The sequence below is a fragment of the Eschrichtius robustus genome, chromosome 3 (genome assembly GCF_028021215.1).
Source record: "Eschrichtius robustus isolate mEscRob2 chromosome 3, mEscRob2.pri, whole genome shotgun sequence".
Lineage (NCBI taxonomy): Eukaryota > Metazoa > Chordata > Mammalia > Artiodactyla > Eschrichtiidae > Eschrichtius > Eschrichtius robustus.
The window spans coordinates 57,887,854-57,908,582 of record NC_090826.1 but is presented as its reverse complement, the minus strand read 5'-3'; the positions used below and the strand labels follow the sequence as shown (position 1 = coordinate 57,908,582).

At 36.1% G+C, this 20,729-nt stretch overlaps 1 protein-coding gene across 1 annotated transcript in view; it reads left to right on the top strand.

The window, feature by feature from the left end:
• DNAI4 (dynein axonemal intermediate chain 4) overlaps positions 1–20,729 on the top strand; it is a 123,861-nt gene that overhangs the window by 91,639 nt on the left and 11,493 nt on the right. The window contains 7 exon segments of the mRNA XM_068538005.1: positions 738–946; positions 4,964–5,050; positions 6,302–6,453; positions 8,217–8,374; positions 8,670–8,791; positions 19,498–19,596; positions 20,239–20,465. Of these exon segments, the coding sequence (XP_068394106.1) occupies positions 738–946; positions 4,964–5,050; positions 6,302–6,453; positions 8,217–8,374; positions 8,670–8,791; positions 19,498–19,596; positions 20,239–20,465 (1,054 nt within the window).

The following is a 20,729-nucleotide window of genomic DNA, read 5'->3' as shown; positions in this document are numbered from 1 at the left end:
GAGCAAATTATCACATCTCATGGTACCTGGTGTATAGCTATTGATATGTCAAATGTTTTTTTCCCCCTCAATACCTGTTGGTAAAACCACCAGAAGCTATTTGCTTTTACCCGGTCAGGTCAGCAGTACACCTTCACGGTTCTGCTTCATGTCATAATTTAGTCTGCAGGGAGCTTTCCCTTCAGCAGGACATCACACTGGTCCATTACATTGATGGTATTGTGCTGATTGGACCTAGTGAACAGGAAGTAGACTTAACTGGTAAGACATTTGCATGTCAGAAGGTGAGAAATAAATCTGACAAAATTTCAGGGGCCTTCCACCTCAGTGAAATTTCCAAGGGTCCAGTGGCATGGAATATGTCAAGATATACCTTCTAAGGTGAAGGATACATTGTTGCATCTGGTTCCCCTTCAACCAAAAAAAAAAAGAGACACAATGCCTAGTGGACCTCTTTGCATTTTAAAGGCAACATATTCCTCATTTGGATGAGTCCTCTGGTCCATTTACTGAGTGCTCTGAAAAGCCAATAGCTTTGAGTGGGGCCTAGAACGACAGAAGATTCTGCAACAGGTTCAGGCAGCTATTCAGGGTACCCAGTCCCTTGGGCCATATGACCCAGCAGATCCAATGATGGCTGAAGTGTCAGTGGTAGATAGAGATGCTCTTTGGAGACTTTGGTAGATTCCTGTAGGTATAGAGCACAATGATCTTCTTTTTATTTGACTTAATTTTAGAACCAGAACCTGAAGAACCTGAAGACTTTTTAGTAGGTGAAAAACTTGAAGAGGTAGAAGAAGAGGCTAAGAAGGAAGAGGAAGAAGAAATAGAAATAGGATCAGAACAATCAACAATACCAGCCAATTTGGAACGACTTTGGTCCTTTTCCTGTGACTTAACCAAAGGCCTTAATGTGAGCAGCCTTGCCTGGAATAAAACAAATCCAGTAAGTTATCAAACATTTTAGTAATTCTGTCTCTAGCATTTAAGGGCACTTGTCAAGTACTAATGAAAACTTTTTTTTCTCAGCTATTAGGCAAGGGATTTAAATTGACATAACCCCTAGTTTTAAAATTCCTCTAAAAACAAGTTCATGTTTTTAAAAGGGGAAAATGCAAACAGTTACAAAATGATGTTTTTCTCCTTTAATATGAAAATGTCACCATTTTTATTTTAGGAGATGTACTTGGGACATGGCATTCTCTGAATCCATATGAGATATTAAGTGAACAAGAAGATAATATATATTTATTTAGTTTAACATGGTACCAAACTCATGTGCCCAAATTTGTATTCTCTTTAAAGTAATCATATTTGGAAGTATATACTTAATCCAGTGACCCAGAACATGTGCAAAATAATTTTGAGATTCCTTAAAATACTGTTACTACTAATAGCAGCAAATACTTAAACAGCACCTACTATGTACCAGGCACTATTGTAAATGTTTTACTTGTATTATCACAACGCTACTATTTTCCTCATTATGTTGATGAGGAAACTGAAGCACAGAAAGGATAAATAACTTGCCCAAAGTTATATAACCAGTAAGTGAAACAATTCAAACCCAGACATCTGGCTCCAGAGTTCTTGCTTTTAAGTACTGCACTGCTAAGAATCATCCTGAGGAAAATTAGATGAATCATCAAGCGGGAGAATGGTATGTTTGCTGGTCAAAAAGAGATGATTATAGAGTAATGAGACTTATTTTTTCCTGAGGTTTATAAACTCATTCTGAAGACATGATTCTCCACTAGTAATTTCAAAAATCTTTTGTGTAATGGCAGTATCTTTGGAATAAATATTTGGTGTATTTTTTTTAATGGAGTTTTTTTTTTTTAATTAATTAATTTATTTTTGGATGTGTTGGGTCTTCGTTTCTGTGCGAGGGCTTTCTCTAGTTGCGGCGAGCAGGGGCCACTCTTCATCGTGGTGCGCGGGCCTCTCACTATCGCGGCCCCTCCTGTTGCGGAGCACAGGCTCCAGACGCGCAGGCTCAGCAGCTGTGGCTCACGGGCCCAGTTGCTCCACGGCATGTGGGATCCTCCCAGACCAGGGCTCGAACCCGTGTCCCCTGCATTGGCAGGCAGACTCTCAACTACTGCACCACCAGGGAAGCCCTGGTGTATTTTTAAAACGGTCAAAACTAATTTGTTTAAACTGTCTTGTATTATCCATGTTTTAAGAATTAGCCTTATTATTTTCTTGCTACACCTTGTAAGGTACTGTGCGCAAACATGATAGTTGTTATGGCTATTAAATGGGTGAATGGAGTCAAAAGGTACAAACTTACAGTTATAAAATAAATAAGTCATGCTGTAATGTGCAACATGGTGCAATACTGCATTGCATATTTGAAAGTTACTAAGACAGTAGATCTTAAAAGTTCTCATCACAAGAAAAAAATTCTGTAACTATGTATAGTGATGCATATTAACTAGATTTTTGTGGTGATCATTTCACGATATATAAAAATATTGAATCATGTTGTACACATGAAACTAATATAATGTATGTCAATTATACCTCAATAAAAAAATTAATGCTAAAAAAACCTAAAAAAATCATTTTTATTGAACCCTAAATTGCACAATTCTTAAATTATGTATATTATTTTTGAATAAAATAAAATACTTTTAGTATGGATTTGTCTTTATAAAACTATTTGGGAACATCTTGTAGATAAGTGAAATTTAATAAATCAATAATAACTATGTAATAAGGACAGATGAATCATTTTAAGAAACTGGATATACTAGCATTTAAACATTATTATTGCTATTGAGAATAAGATTAATTTTGAATGAAGCTAAAAAATATACGACAGATGCCATCTACCATATTTATTAATTCATTCTACAAATATTTGTTGAACATTAACTCTGTGCCAGGAACTCCGTTAAAGCACTGGAGATACAGTAGTAATTTAGTCACACATAGACACTGACCATATAATACTTTCCTATGTGCTTTAATGAAGAAAATAAATAATGCTGTGGGAACACATAAGAGAGGCTTGTGAATGCTTCTTAGAGGAAGTGACGCCTATGCTGAGTCTAGAAGAGATGAATAGGAGTTTGTCAATGTCAAGATAAAAAGGGTAGTGGTGAAGAGTATTTTAAGGCAGAGGGAATTGTGGAGACACAGGACTGTGTTTGTAATATTTCTGATCACAGAGAAGAGGCAGGGTTTGGTCAATCATTAAACTTTTGTCCATACATACTTATAGAGTTGATCTTGAACAACAAGGGGGTTGGGATGCCAACCCCCATGCACATGAAAATCCAAGTATAACTTTTGACTCCCCCAAAACTTAACTACTAATGCCTACTGTTGACTGGAAGCCTTGCCAATAACATAGTCAATTAACACATATCTTGTGTGTGATATGTGTTATATACTGTATTCTTACAATAAAGTAAGCTAGAGAAAAGAAAATGTTATTAAGGAAATCATCAGAGAAAATACATTTATAGTACTGTATTTATCAATACTGTTAAGCTTATGTCATCTGTTTAACAGATGAATACTCTGTCAGTACCTGCATTAATACTGTCTTATATGATATAAAACACTGTTGATGTTACATGTATTACTAACACCAGACATCAAAAATGAAAATATCATGTGAAAAATAAATTCGTATTTATTTACAGGTATAATGATTTATGCATTGATAATGAAGAAGCAGCAATATGATTGCTTTATGGTAGCCTAGTGTAATTGATATGATTGCTTCAGGATGCCTAGCCTATAAACTAATGAGTGAATTATTATAAAGTTTTTATGGCATACAGTATTACAGTCATATTCATAATACAGTATTGGAAACACTGTTACATTAAAAAAACCCTACTTACCTGTGATGATAGGCTGATACACAGTTTCTCCAATTATGAGAATGAGGCATACTGTATGGTAATGTAGTTCTTTGAAAGCAAAGCTATAAAACAGTAAGAAAACTCACATATTATTAATTTTATATTGAATATCACTTATGCCTATATAAGGATAGACTACTATCTACATATATTTTATGCATTCATGACAAATCTTCTTAATTTTTTTGATATTTCTAGGTTATTCAGTTTGTGAAATTTTCAAATTATCTCAAATCTCTAAAAAATTTTTCAATGTATTTATTTAAAAAAATCCACGTATAAGTGGACCTGCACAGTTCAAACCTGTGTTGTTCAAGGGTCATCTGTATAAGCACTTCTGGAAATGACCTGCTGTATTAATCAGCTCGAGCTGCCATAAGAAAATACCATAGACTGGATGGCTTATACAACAGAAATTTACTTCTTACAGTTCTGGAGGCTGGGAAGCCCAGGACAACGGTGCCAGATGAATTTGGCTCCTGGGGAAGGCTTTCTTCCTGGCTTGGCTGTATTCTTGCATGGTGGAGAGAAAGAGCTCTTGTGTCTCTTCCTCTTTTTGTAAGGAACCCAATCCTATCAGATTAGGACCCCACCCTTATGACTTCATTTAACCTTAATTACCTCCTAAGTGCCCTATTTCCAAACATAATCACATGTTATTAGGGGTTAGGACTTCAGCATATCACTTTTAGGGGAGGAGACACAATTCAGTCCATGGCACCTCCCTTTAAAAATAAATGTCTTTTATTTTACATTTGAAATTATTAGATCATTATTAAAAACCCATAAGACACTATAATGTAATAATACAATTTTTGAAGATTATCTCAATATGTAAAATAGCTTGTTAGCAATTGTTTTTTTTTGAGTGTTTATTCTTCAGCCTAAAAATGTGATTATTTTTACTATTATTTTGCTTAGGAAGATGGAAATGTAGAGTGAAAATAGTTGGTATATTGGTATTTTTTAACCTCAATTGAAATGTCATCACTATTTTAACACAGTTCATTAATATGCATCTTTATACATTTGCTGATATTTTTATGCTGTCTTCTCTTATTTTTAATTTTTCTGTTTTTTAGGACCTTTTGGCTGTTGGCTATGGGCACTTTGGATTTAAGGAGCAAAAAAGAGGATTGGCTTGCTGCTGGTCAATAAAGAATCCTATGGTAACTAAAACAGGAATAAGACCTATTTTTATTTAATTAAATGTTCACATAATTCTCATAAAGTAGTTAGTTTTATGTGATCATTAAACAAACTCAAAGTTTTACCAAGCAAGACTTTACTTTCTTTGGTTTAAATCTATAACAATAAAACAATTAAAATTTGTTCTTACACTTTATAGGATAAGGTAAATTCATTTAATAAATACTTATTGAACATCTACTATGTGCTGTTAGATATGATGATCTAGGGCTGAACCATTATTGTTTATCACTGCCTGTTATAAAGAAGAATATATTTGCAAATAAAAATTCTTTAAAAATTGAGTTTCATTTACTACTGGGTTGTTTCTCAATATATAAATAACTCCTTATCACTTTATAAAATATATTTCTGCTATCCTCGATAGATAGAAAATAGATTAATATAACTCTCTTACTGCCATGAATTTTTCAAAGAGAATGAACAAGAATCAGTTATGTTTTTTTGTTAAACAGCCCTAGTCAACCTGTTACTTTACAGCTTTAGTTTTAAGTCACAACTGAAATGTAAAGTGGAAAACTTAGAAAAGGATCAGAAGAGCATATAAAAATGATTAGAGTTTTTATAAATAATCCCCCATCTGTTAGGTAGCTGGGTGTATATAGCCTAAAAGAAAGGAAGAAGCAATTTTAAACGTGTGGAAGGGTTGACATAGGATTCATCATCAGCAGGTTATCTTCTTTTCCATGTAGGTTGTTAGAAACCAGAAAGGAGTTGGATTAGACATTAAAACAAAACAATAAAACTCTTGACAGAGTTGTAGAAAAGAGTAACTTAGAGAGTTTTGGAGCTTCCTCTATCCTTGTTTAGAATGATTAGATAATACAAGCATCTGAAACAGATACTGGAGGATAGGAATATACGCAGGATAATTTATTTGGTGTCCATTATTTGTATCTTTAAGACGGTGACTTGTGATGATCATACAAATCCTGCTGGAGGATTACCCAAAATGATAATTACTGTAGAAACCAAGTGCTGTATTTCTTAAAACTACTGAGCTCTGAGGATTCATCAAAATAAAGGAAATGGCCAATTGAAGTTTTAGTCTCATGTATACAGGAAGTTAGGAAGAAATGAGTAACTGAATGCAGACTAACTCTCCTCACATCCCCACTGCCACCAGCCTAGTCTTCAGCCACCATCATACCCTACCTTACTGTGGTCTACAAAACCAAGGTTAAAATGTAATATAATTTTTTTTTATCCAGTGGCCAGAACGTACTTATCAGAGTCCATGCGGCGTTACTGCTGTGGATTTTTCAATTGGAGCACCTAACCTTTTAGCAGTTGGCTATCACAATGGCACTATTGCAATTTATAACGTACAGAGCAACAGTAACGTTCCAGTTCTGGATAGTAGGTGAGAATCCCAAGAATTAGATAAACATAAAACATGTGCTTTTTTTAGGGAGAAGGAAAAAATTACTATAATGTTATTTAGTTTTGAGTGAATGTTTATATTGTTATTGAGAGTAATACCATTATCTTTCAAGCATTTAATAATTCCTCATAATGTCTCTCCAGCTGGAATGCTCTGCCCTAATATCTCCTTATCATCCTCTCCGCCTCCTCACCAACAAACTTCCTTTGGCTTGACGGTTTATGCTTATTCTTTTCAAAAATTTTAAATATCTCCAGCTTTATTGAGGTATAAATGACAAATAAAAATTGTATATATTTAGATTGTATGACATAATTTTTAAAGGCATACAGTGTGGCGATTTAATATATGTATACATTGTGAAATGATTACCACAGTCAAATTAATTAACACAAACATAACCTCACATAATTACCATTTTTTGTGTGAGTGGTGAGGACACTTAAGATCTACTCTCTTAGCAAATCTCAGGTATGCAATACAGTATTATTAACTATAATCACCATGCTGTACATTAGATTTCCAGAACTTATTCACCTTATAAATGAAAGTCTCTATCCTTTATTGCTTCCGTGTCACCTCTTCCAGGAAACCTGCCCATTCTTTTCTTTTGTGCATACGACACATACCTTTATTGTAGCCTTTATTGTGCTTTGTATAAATTATTTACATGTATATCTCCCTGAGGAGGCTGTAAGCTCTGAGGGCAAGGATTATGTCTTCCTTACCTTTGTATCCTCAGTATGTCACATAATATCAGGCATATAACAGGATTACAGTAAGTGTTTGATTAAGAATGAATGAATGAGACATACTGAGAAAATAAAATGTTAAAGATATTGAAAGATATCTTAGGTTTTTATAATAAACCAGATACCAGTGGAGCAAAAATGAGGCGGTATATTTATATTAGTGTTTGAATAAACTTCACAAGAACTGGAAATAGGCATTAAAGCAGGTATTCTTTAGCTTAATTTTGAAATTATTTGCATAGTTTTGTAAGCGTGAGCCTTTGTGCTTGTTTCTGGGAAGAGGGTCCATAACTTTTACCAAATAATCAAAGATACATAGACTTTAAAAAATTCAGAACTACTGATTTGGAGAGTTTGCATAAAAAACCAAGGGAGTCAGTACTAGGAACAAAGCAACCCATTAATCTGAAAGGAAAGCAGCCAGTAATCTGAGAAGTGATTATAATTCATCATAAAACTTTTAAATCTCAGCCCTAGAGAGAATCAAGCCAGTGGGCAATCCTGAAACATAGGAAGAAGGGTGAGGTAACTGTTTACTTGAATAAGACTTAAATGACTTATTCATTTAAGCTATGAAAAATATCCTTATAAAGATGGAGATAATTATATTCAATGTGTCTAAAATAAATTAAATTTACACAACTAGGAAAAAGTAAATGAATAGAGTAAGAGAAGTAGATTCTAAAAAGAAAGAAAATGTTTGCTTTTGTATCCCTGATATGATAGCTAATATAATTAAAGGCAATAAAATTTTCCTTTTGTAAGAAATGAGAAAAACACCAGTGAATATTAGCAAAGTGATTATTTTTCCTGTTTTTCAAAATATTTAAAGTGTAAAAGTCCAGTTTTGAACAATAAAAGCATCATTCCATAAGTAGGTCATGATGCTCTAGGGAGCTGTCCTTATCACTTATACTCCAAGTCACTTATACTACAAGAATTTTAAAATTATTATAACTATTTTATATTTCATTCTTTTCCCTGTTTTAGCGAATCACCTCAAAAACATTTGGGACCTGTATGGCAACTACAGTGGATAGAACAAGATCGAGGGACAGCAGGTGATGACAAAAGAGAAATACTAGTTTCTATATCAGCAGATGGAAGGATCTCCAAATGGGTTATACGGAAAGGACTGGACTGTCATGGTAAAAATAAATAAATACACACACAGACACCAAATTATCTTTCTCTTGTTATGTGCTGAATTAAAAATTCCTAGTGAACTATGTATAAGAGGTGACAAATTTAGGTTTGGCTAAATAAGAAAAAAAACTGGGCTTGGTCATTGTTTTTCTAAGCATCTAGCTCTGGTATTTGCTAATTTTAACCTAATGACCTGCAAAGGATGGCAGAAATCATATTTTTTGCAGAAGGGACATATTATATCTACATTACTATTTCTTGTGGTAAATAATATATGTATTTTTTCTTTAAATAAAGATTTGATGCGTTTGAGGAGAACTACTGCTAGCAGCAGCAAAAAAGGAGGGGAAAAAGAAAAGAAAGGTGAAGCTTTGATATCTCGACAGGCTCCTGGAATGTGTTTTGCTTTTCACCCCAAGGTAAATTATTTCAATCTGTTATTTGCTATTGCATATAACAACTTCTGATAATTGAAGTGTATTAAGATATAAATCAAGACAAAATGTCAGCATGTTAATAAATATTGCGCCTTGTAAATAAAAAAATAACACACATAGGTATCATAGGTGTCAGCCTAAGGTAGAATGGCACATTCCAGTTGGCTGTCCTTTTTCTGCTTTCTGGAGGAAAGATCTGTATTTCTGAGCAACTATGGAACTATCTTCACAGCTCCATGTTTAACTTGAATGCCCCTCCTTGCCCCTCTTTGGTGCTCTGCTGCTCTATCATACTTAGAGAAACCAAATCCGCTATATAGTCCTCCATATCTCAATGTGAGTTGTGACTCATGATTCTGGGAATCAGGAAGACCACTTAAGAGCATGCTTATCAAGACCAAAGTCAAGTCAGAGCACTCTTAGTAAAGTTCTACTTTTCTAATTCTTTTTATCCAGAGGTTCTTTGGAATCAGAAATTCAGCCACTATGACAGACTTGCAAAAAAACGTATCCTATATATTTTCTGTGATATGTAATATGATTATCTCTTTAGTGAACCATCATCCACCTACTTATGCAAGCCAAAACTTGAGCTCTGACTCTATTCTACCCTATTCCCCAAATGATATTTAAGTAAGATTGTCTCACTCCTTCTAGTCCAAGCCTACTACTGCTAATGTGGTTCAGGCCTTTATTACATTTCACTTTTACTACTGCAGTCATATTCTAACTGCCTTCATTCTCAAACTCCTGTAATCTACTTTTCACCTTGACTCTAGAGCAGTGGTTCTCAATGTGGGCAGGGAGGGGAGTGCTCCCTGTCCCATCAGGGACATTTCACAAAGTCTTGAGATATTTTTGGTTGCTGCAGCTGTGGGAGGTGGGATGTGGGGAGGAGTGCTATTGGCATCTGGTAGACAGAGGCCAGGGATGCCACTAAATACACTACAAGGCACAAGACAACCACTGTCCTCCCCTGACCCGAACAAAGAACTAGCTGGCCCAAAACATCAATAGTGCTCCTTTGATTTCTTATTTGATTGATGGGTTATTTAGAAGCATGTTATTTAGTTTCCAAATATTTGGGGCTTTTCCAAGGATCTTGCTGTTGATTTCTAATTCAATCCTATCATGATCAAAGAACAAACTTTTTATAAACTGAATCTTTTTGAATTTACTGAAATTTGTTTTAAAGCCCAGAATGTGATTTTTACTTGTAAATGTTCCCTATGCACTTGAGGAAAGTGTATATTCTGCTACTGTTGGGTGGAATGTTCTGTGAATGTCAATCAATTTAAGTGGGTTGATGGTGGTGTTCAAGTTTGCTATATCCTTGCTGATTTTCTGCCCATTTCTTCCATCAGTCATTGAGAGAAAGAGATTGAAGTCTCTGACAATAATTGTGAATTTTTCTTTTTTTCCTTGAAATTCTATCAGTTTTTGCTTTATGTATCTTGAAGCTTTGTTTTAAGTGCATAAGTGTTTAGGATTGTCATGTTCTCTCGATTAAGCAACTCCCTTATTATTATAAAATGGCCTTATTTATAACTGGTAACATTCTTTATTCTGAAATCTATTTAGTCTGATATTAATGTAGCTATTCCAGCTTTCTTTTACCTAGTATTAGCATGGTTTATCATTTCCCATCCTTTTACATTTAACCTATTTGTGTCTTTATATTTGGTATGTTTCTTTTAGGCAGCATATAGTTGTCTCGCTTTTTTATCCAATCTTACAATCTCAGCCTTTTAATTGTGATGTTTACACCATTTTTATTTATTTATTTATTAAAAAAATTTTTTTAACGTCTTTATTGGAGTATAATTGCTTTACAATGGTGTGTTACTTTCTGCTTTATAACAAAGTGAATCAGTTATACATATACAGATATCCCCATATCTCTTCCCTCTTTCATCTCCCTCCCTCCCACCCTCCCTATCCCACCCCTCTAGGTGGTCACAAAGCATGGAGCTGATCTCCTTGTGCTATGCGGCTGCTTCCCACTAGCTAGCTATTTTACATTTGGTAGTGTATATATGTCTATGCCACTCTCTCACTTTGTCCCAGCTTACCCTTCCCCCTCCCCATATCCTCAAGTCCATTCTCTAGTAGGTCTGCGTCTTTATTCCCGTCTTGCCCCTAGGTTCTTCATGACCTGTTTTTTTTTAGATTCCATATATATGTGTTAGCATACTGTATTTGTTTTTCTCTTTCTGACTTACTTAACTCTATAAGGCAGACTCTAAGTCCATCCACCTCACTAAAAATAACTCAATTTCGTTTCTTTTTTATGGCTGAGTAATATTTCATTGTATATATGTGCCACGTCTTCTTTATCCATTCATCTGTTGATGGACACTTAGGTTGCTTCCATGTCCTGGCTATTGTAAATAGAGCTGCAATGAACATTTTGGTACATGACTCTTTTTGAATTATGGTTTTCTCAGGGTATATGCCCAGTAGTGGGATTGCTGGGTCATATGGTAGTTCTATTTTTAGTTTTTTAATGAACCTCCATACTGTTCTCCATAGTGGCTGTATCAATTTACATTCCCACCAACAATGCAAGAGGGTTCCCTTTTCTCCACACCTTCTCTAGCATTTATTGTTTGTAGATTTTTTGATGATGGCCATTCTGACTGGTGTGAGATGATATCTCATTGTAGTTTTGATTTCCATTTCTCTAATGATTCATGATGTTGAGCATTCTTTCATGTGTTTGTTGGCAATCTGTATATCTTCTTTGGAGAAATGTCTATTTAGATCTTCTGCCCATTTTTGGATTGGGTTGTTTGTTTTTTTGATACTGAGCTGCATGAGCTGGTTGTAAATTTGGAGGTTAATCCTTTGTCAGTTGCTTCATTTGCAAATATTTTCTCCCATTCTGAGGGTTGTCTCTTGGTCTTGTTTATGGTTTCCTTTGCTGTGCAAAAGCTTTTAAGTTTCATTAGGTCCCATTTGTTTATTTTTGTTTTTATTTCCATTTCTCTAGGAGTTGGGTCAAAAAGGATCTTGCTGTGATTTATGTCATAGACTGTTCTGCCTATGTTTTCCTGATAGTGTCTGGCCTTACATTTAGGTCTTTAATCCATTTTGAGTTTATTTTTGTGTATGGTGTTAGGGACTGTTCTAATTTCATTCTTTTACATGTAGCTCTCCAGTTTTCCCAGCACCACTTATTGAAGAGGCTGTCTTTTCTCCACTGTGTATTCTTGCCTCCTTTATCAAAAATAAGGTGAACATATGTGCGTGGGTTTATCTCTGGGCTTTCTATCCTGTTCCATTGATCTATATTTCTGTTTTTGTGCCAGTACCATACTGTCTTGATTACTGTAGCTTTGTAGTATAGTCTGACGTGCGGGAGCCTGATTCCTCCAGCTCCGTTTTTCTTTCTCAAGATTGCTTTGGCTGTTTGGGGTCTTTTGTGTTTCCATACAAATTGTGAAATTTTTTGTTCTAGTTCTGTGAAAAATGCCATTGGTAGTTTGAAAGGGATTGCATTGAACCTGTAGATTGCTTTGGGTAGTATAGTCATTTTCACAATGTTGATTCTTCCAATCCAAGAACATGGTATATCTCTCCATCTATTTGTATCATCTTTAATTTCTTTCATCAGTGTGTTATAATTTTCTGCATACAGGTCTTTTGTCTCCTTAGGTAGGTTTATTCCTAGATATTTTATTCTTTGTGTTGCAATGGTAAATGGAAGTGTTTTCTTCATTTCACTTTCAGATTTTTCATCATTAGTGTATAGGAATGCAAGAGATTTCTGTGCATTAATTTTGTATCCTCCTACTTTACCAAATTCATTGATTAGCTCTAGTAGTTTTCTGGTAGCATCTTTAGGATTCTCTATGTATAGTATCATGTCATCTGCAAACAGTGACCGCTTTACTTCTTCTTTTCCAATTTGGATTCCTTTTATTTCTTTTCCTTCTCTGATTGCTGTGGCTAACACTTCCAAAACTATGTTGAATAATAGTGGTGAGAGTGGGCAACCTTGTCTTGTTCCTGATCCTAGTGGAAATGGTTTCAGTTTTTCACCACTGAGGACAATGTTGGCTGTGGGTTTGTCATATATGGCCTTTATTATGTTGAGGAAAGTTCCCTCTACGCCTACTTTCTGGAGGGTTTTTTATCATAAATGGGTGTTGAATTTTGTTGAAAGCTTTCTCTGCATCTATTGAGATGATCATATGGTTTTTCTCCTTCAATTTGTTAATATGGTGTATCACGTTGATTGATTTGCGTATATTGAAGAATCCTTGCATTCCTGGGATAAACCCCACTTGATCATGGTGTATGATCCTTTTAATGTGCTGTTGGATTCTGTTTGCTAGTATTTTATTGAGGATTTTTGCATCAGCAATATTGGCCTGTAGTTTTCTTTCTTTGTGACATCTTTGTCTAGTTTGGTATCAGGGTGATGGTGGCCTCGTACAATGAGTTTGGGAGTGTCCCTCCCTCTGCTATATTTTGGAAGAGTTTGAGAAGGATAGGTGTTAGCTCTTCTCTAAATGTTTGATAGAAGTTGCCCGTGAAGCCATCTGGTCCTGGGCTTTTGTTTGTTGGAAGGTTTTTAACCAAAGTCTCAATTTCAGTGCTTGTGATTGATCTGTTTATATTTTCTATTTCTTCCTGGTTCAGTCTCAGAAGCTTGTGCTTTTCTAAGGATTTGTCCATTTCTTCCAGGTTGTCCATTTTACTGGCATATAGTTGCTTGTAGCAATCTCTCATGATCCTTTGTATTTCTGCAGTGTCAGTTGTTACTTCTCCTTTTTAATTTCTAATTCTATTTATTTGTTCTTCTCCCTTTTTTTCTTGATGAGTATGGGTAATGGTTTATCAATCTTGTTTATCTTCTCAAAGAACCAGCTTTTAGTTTTATTGATCTGTGCTGTTGTTTCCTTCATTTCTTTTTCATTTATTTCTGATCTGATCTTTATGATTTCTTTTCTTCTGCTAACTTTGCGTTTTTTTGTTCTTCTTTCTCTAATTGCTTTAGGTGTAAGTTTAGGTTGTTTATTTGAGGTGTTTCTTGTTTCTTGAGATAAGATTGTACTGCTATAAACATCCCTCGTAGAACTGCTTTTGCTGCATCCCAGAGGTTTTGGGTCATCGTGTTTTCATTGTCACTTGTTTCTAGGTATTTTTTGTTTTCCTCTTTAATTTTTTCAGTGATCTCTTGGTTATTTAGTAGTGTATTGTTTAGCCTCCATATTTTTGTATTTTTTACAGATTTTTTCCTGTAATTGATATCTAGTCTCATAGTGCTGCGGTTGGAAAAGATGCTTGATACGATTTCAGTTTTCTTAAATTTACCAAGGCTTGATTTGTGTCCCAAGATATGATCTATCCTGGAGAACGAGCACTTGAGAAGAAAGTGTATTCTGTTTTCTTTGGATGGAATGTCCTATAAATATCAATTAAGTCCATCTTGTTTAACATATCATTTAAGGCTTGTGTTTCCTTATTTATTTTCATTTTGGATGATCTGTCCATTGGTGAAAGTGGGTTGTTAAAGTCCCCTACTATATTGTGTCACTATCGATTTCCTCTTTTATGGCTGTTAGCAGTTGCCTTATGTATTGAGGTGCTCCTATGTTTGGTACATAAATATTTACAATTGTTTTATCTTCTTCTTGGAATGATCCCTTGATCATTATGTAGTGTCCTTCTTTGTCTCTTGTAATAGTCTTTATTTTGAAGTCTATTTTGTCTGATATGAGAATTGCTACTCCAGCTTTCTTTTGATTTCCATTTGCATGGAATATCTTTTTCCATTCCCTCACTCTCAGTCTGTATGTGTCCCTAGGTCTGAAGTGGGTCTCTTGTAGACAACATATATATGGGTCTTGTTTTTGTATCCATTCAGCCAGCCTATATTTTTTGGTTGGAGCATTTAATCCGTTTACATTTAAGGTAGTTATCAATCTGTATGTTCCTATTACCATTTTCTTAATTGTTTTGGGTTTGTTATTGTAGGTCTTTTCCTTCTGTTGTGTTTCCTGCCTAGAGAAGTTCCTTCAGCATTTGTTGTGAAGCTTCTTTGGTGGTGCTGAATTCTCTTAGCTTGTCTGTAAAGGTTTTAATTTCTCCATCAAATCTGAATGAGATCCTTGCTGGGTAGAGTAATCTTGGTTGTAGGTTTTTCCCCTTCATCACTTTAAATATGTCCTGCCACTCCCTTCTGGCTTGCAGAGTTTCTGCTGAAAGATCAGCTGTTAACCTTATGGGGATTCCCTTGTATGTTATTTGTTGTTTTTCCCTTGCTGCCTTTAATATTTTTTCTTTGTATTTAATTTTTGATAGTTTGATTAATATGTGTCTTGGCATGTTTCTCCTTGGATTTATCCTGTATGGGACTCTCTGTGCTTCCTGGACTTGATTAACTATTTCCTTTCCCATATTAGGGAAGTTTTCAACTATAATCTCTTCAAATATTTTCTCAGTCCCTTTCTTTTTCTCTTCTTCTTCTGGGAGCCCTATAATTTGAATGTTGGTGTGTTTAATGTTGTCCCAGAGGTCTCTGAGACTGTTTTCAATTCTTTTTATTGTTTTTTCTTTATTCTGCTCTGCAGTAGTTACTTCCACTATTTTATCTTCCAGGTCACTTATCGTTCTTCTGCCTCAGTTATTCTGCTATTGATTCCTTCTAGAGAATTTTTAATTTCATTTATTTTGTTGTTCATCACTGTTTGTTTGCTCTTTAGTTCTTCTAGGTCCTTGTTAAATGTTTCTTGTATTTTCTCCATTCTATTTCCAAGATTTTGGATCATCTTTACTATCATGACTCTGAATTCGTTTTCAGGTAGACTGCCTATTTCCTCTTGATTTGTTAGGTCTGGTGGGTTTTTACCTTGCTTCATCATCTGCTGTGTGTGTCTCTGTCTTCTCATTTTGCTTAACTTACTGTGTTTGGGGTCTCCTTTTCGCTGGCTGCAGGTTCATAGTTCCCGTTGTTTTTGGTGTCTGCCCCCAATGACTAAGGTTGGTTCAGTGGCTTGTGTAAGCTTCCTGGTGGAGGGGACTAGTGCCTGTGTTCTGGTGGATGAGGCTGAATCTTGTCTTTCTGGTGGGCAGGTCCACGTCTGGTGTTGTGTTTTGGGGTGTCTGTGGCCTTATTATGATTTTAGGCAGCCTCTCTGCTAATGGGTGGGTTTGTGTTCCTGTCTTGCTAGTTGTTTGGCATAGGGTGTCCAGCACTGTAGCTTGCTGGTCGTTGAGTGGAGCTGGGTCTTGGTGTTGAGATGGAGATCTCTGGGAGATTTTTGCCATTTGATATTAAGGGGAGCTGGGAGGTCTTTTGTGGACCAATGTCCTGAACTTGGCTCTCCCACCTCAGAGGCACAGCCCTGACACCTGGCTGGAGCACCAAGAGCCTGTCATCCACATGGCTCAGAATAAAAGGGAGAAAAAAAAGAAAGAAAGAAAGAAGAAGATAAAATAAAATAAAAAAAATAAAATTATTAAAATAAAAAATAATAATTAATAAAATATTTTTTAAAGTAATAAAAGAAATAAAAGGAAGAAAGAAAGAAAGAAGAGAGTAACCAAACCAAAAAACAAATCCACCAATGATAACAAGCGCTAACAATTATACTAAAAAAAAAGAAAAAAAAAAAGGACAGACAGAACCCTAGGACAAATGGTAAAAGCAAAGCTATACAGACAAAATCACACACAGAAGCATACACATGCACACTCACAAAAAGAGAAAAAGGGGGAAAAAAATATATACCGTTGCTCCCAAAGTCCACCTCCTCAATTTGGGATGATTCATTGTCTATTCAGGTATTCCACAGATGCAGGGTACATCAATCTGATTGTGGAGATTTAATCTGCTGCTCCTGAGGCTGCTGGGAGAAATTTCCCTTTCTCTTCTTTGTTCGAACAGCTCCCAGGGTTCAGCTTTGGATTTGGACCCGCCTCTGCATGTAGGTCGCCTGAGGGCATCTGTTCTTCGCTCGGACAGGACGGGGTTAAAGGAGCAGCTGCTTCGGGGGCTCTGGCTCACTCAGGCCGGGGAGAGGGAGGGGTACGGTTGTGGGGCGAGCCTGTGGCGGCAGAGGCCTGCGTGACGTTGCAGCAGCCTGAGGCGCGCGGTGCTTTCTCCCGGGGAAGTTGTCCGTGGATCACGGGACCCTGGCAGTGGTGGGCTGCACAGGCTCGTGGGAGGGGAGGTGGGGATAGTGACCTGTGCTCACACACAGGCTTCTTGGTGGCGGCAGCAACAGCCTTAGCATCTCATGCCTGTTTCTGGGGTCTGCGCTGATAGCCGCGGATCGCGCACGTCTCTGCAGCTCCTTTAAGCGGCGCTCTGAATCCCCTCTCCTCGCGCACCAGGAAACAAAGAGGCAAGAAAGAGTCTCTTGCCTCTTCGGCAGCTCCAGACTTTTTCCCGGACTCCCTCCTGGCTAGCTGTGGCGCACTAACCCCTTCAGGCTGTGTTCACGCCGCCAACCTCAGTCCTCTCCCTGCGGTCCGACCCCTGCCCGCCCCGGCGGGTGAGCAGACAAGCCTCTCGGGCTGGTGAGTGCTGGTCGGCACTGATCCTCTGTGCAGGGATCTCTCCGCTTTGCCCTCCACACCCCTGTTGCTGCGCTCTCCTCTGTGGCTCCGAAGCTTCCCCCATCTGCCACCCGCAGTCTCCGCCCGCGAAGGAGCTTCCTAGTGTGTGGAAACCTTTCCTCCTTTACAGCTCCCTCCCACTGGTGCAGGTCCCATCCCTATTCTTTTGTCTCTGTTTTTTCTTTTTTCTTTTTGCCCTACCCAGGTATGCGGGGAGTTTCTTGCCTTTTGGGAGGTCTGAGGTCTTCTGCCAGCGTTCAGTAGGTGTTCTGTAGGAGTTGTTCCACATGTAGATGTATTTCTGATGTATTTGTGGGGAGGAAGGTGATCTCCAGGTCTTACTCTTCCGCCATCTTGAAGCTCCCCCCCTACACCATTTTTATACTTAGTTTCATTATTGATGTAGTTTGGTTTGAGTCTATCCTCTTGGTTGACTAATTTATTGATGGGAAGTGGTGTGAAATACGTTTGGCCTCCTTGCCTGGAGGCAGGACTCTGAAGGGCTATCTCAGCACCAAAGCTTCTTATAGGCTGGGCTGAGCCCTTTGTTGCAAGTACATCATAGTTCTAACTAAATCTCTACCAGTTCTTGTTTCCCTCAAAGGTTGTTCTTGAGAGAACTTCCCAGTAAACCTCTTGCATGGAGATCTCAGTGTCTCAGAGTTTATATACTGAGGAACCCAACTTTAGACAGTGACCTTGAAGATCTTTAGAGAAAGATGACCTACTTATAAACAGTATTGGAATAATCATTACCCACATTAAAAAAAAAAGGAATTAGATTCCTATCACATCATACACAAAAACTTTTAGAAGAAAATGTGGGAGAATATCTCTATGACTTCCAAGTAGGAACAATTTCTTAAAGCACAAAAAATGCTAACTTTATAAAAATTATAATACCAGCTACATTAAAATGAGAATTTCTGTTTACTAAAAGACACTGAAGAAAGTACATGAAAAGATAAGCCATATACTGGGAGAAGATATTTGCAACATATATAATAGACAAAGCCTATGTAATAGAATATATAAAGAACATATTCAAATGAATATGAAAAAGGAGTATTAGCATTATAAAATGGTCAAGAGATATGAACAGAAGAGGAGATACAAATGGCCAATAAACATAAAAATGTGCTCAACCTTGTTAATATCCACATAAAGGGAACTTAAAACCATTAGGTATAATTTTACACCTAATAGAATGGCAAAATTTAAGATTTCTGAAGTAACCAACTATTGAAGAGAATGTGTGTCAAAGGGAAATTTTATATAGTGCTGAATGTAAATCGGTAATACTACTTTGGGAAAAAAATTATACTTTATTGTGTAATTTAAACTACATATACCCCATAACCTAGTAATTGCATTCTTAAGTTCTGGTGTATGCTAAGCAGTGGGTCTCATATTTCAGTGTACTTACAAATTACTTGGGAATCTTGTTAAAATGCAGATTCTGATTCAGTAGGTCTGGGACAGGGCCTGAAATTCTGCAACTGTACAATGCTCCCAAGTGAGGCTGACTCTACATAGTCAGGACTTAGAGCACTGACTTTCAGACTTTTTGATTATGACTTCATTGTAGAAAGTACATTTTAAATCCCTATTTGGTATAGAAATTTAGAGTTAAAAGATGTCTGAGACTCCATCTAGTTCAATCTCTCATTCCCAGCAAGAATAATTTCTTCAGCATTATGTACATGAATAGTTATTGTTAAGTCATTTGTCTTCTCTTTGACTAGTTCTAATGAAAGAACACTTACTATTTCCCTGGATTGTTAGTTCCATTGTCAGGTAGCTCTAAATGTTAGAAAGTTTCTTCCTCATTTTAAGCCAGTGTTTGTTCATGTAATTTCTAGACAGGATACAAAGTTCTACCCTTTATTCCAGCAAAGAAAAACATCTGTATTTTCTTTGCACAGTAGTCCTTCAGGTAATTTAATTATTGTAAAATCATGATAGAAAGAAAAAGACAGCAATCAACTGTCTTCTAGATAGTATTTCTAGTTTGGTTCTTGAATTGTCTCTGAGAGATCTTGAATCATCTAATCTTCTATTTAGCACATTTACTAATATATCACAAGCAAATGCATTTTGATTTTTTTGTGTTATAGGACACAAATATCTATTTGGCTGGCACTGAAGAAGGTCATATTCACAAATGTTCTTGTTCATATAATGAGCAATATCTAGATACCTACAGAGGACACAAGGTTAGTTTAATTATAGTAGGTATGGAAAATTTTATCTTACAATATTTCTGAAAAAATAGTATCATTAGGCACAGCATTTTTTATGCAATAATTTACAACTTCAGAGTTAAAAATACCAGCTTGAATTAAGTGCTTTCTTATACAGAAAACACCAGTAATATGGGGGGCATTTAATTTGGCTTCTAGGTATCCTTGATTTCTTCTTGCCAGTTGTGGAAGCCACATTTTTATTTGTTTCTAAAAGACTTTGCTTATGTTGACATGCTGATCCCAAAGTGAAATTGTTTCTGGCATATACCTATTCTCTACATTTTTAATGATTGTTCCAACTATGTTTTCTTCATTTTCTCCCTTATTTCTGTTTATTTTCCTTAACATTCCTTATATTTTTAAAAGTAGTATAATATGTATTAATATTTAGTGAGTATTGTAGCAACTATATTTTTATGTTTCTGAATGGCATAATTTAGGGAAGAGATTCAATTTATGGCCTTACTCTCAGGTAAAATAATACCCACACAATAATTACATGGTATATAAGCTTTTAGAAATCTGAGCATTTTTAATTTGTTGGTCAAATTTAAAGCATAAGAGGTTAAATCCTACTTACCTATGTATTTTAATTTATTTTTCTAATTCCAGGGTCCAGTGTATAAAATAGCATGGAATCCATTTTGTCATGATGTATTCTTAAGCTGTTCTGCAGATTGGGGCGTTATTATATGGCAACATGAGAATCTTAAGCCATTTTTGAGTTTTTATCCAACTACTTATGTTGTTTATGATGTTGCCTGGTCTCCAAAATCATCCTATATATTTGCAGCTGCAAACGAGAGCAGAGTGGAGATTTGGGACCTTCACATCAGCACGTAAGTGTTAATATTTTTCTCGGAGTTATTTCTAATAGAAGCAGTTCAATCTAAATGATACCTGATAGTATTGACATTGGTTAGAGAGAACTGTAGTTACTTTAAAACAAGTAATAGTTTACACTGTGAGAGTCCTTTGTGAATAAAGAGATATGCCAGGATAATAAATATATTTTTGAACCTGCAAAGTATTATTTTATTTAAGAAAAACAAGGAATGTAGTGTAAAATTATGACATGGGGAAAAAGTTTGCAAAACATTCAC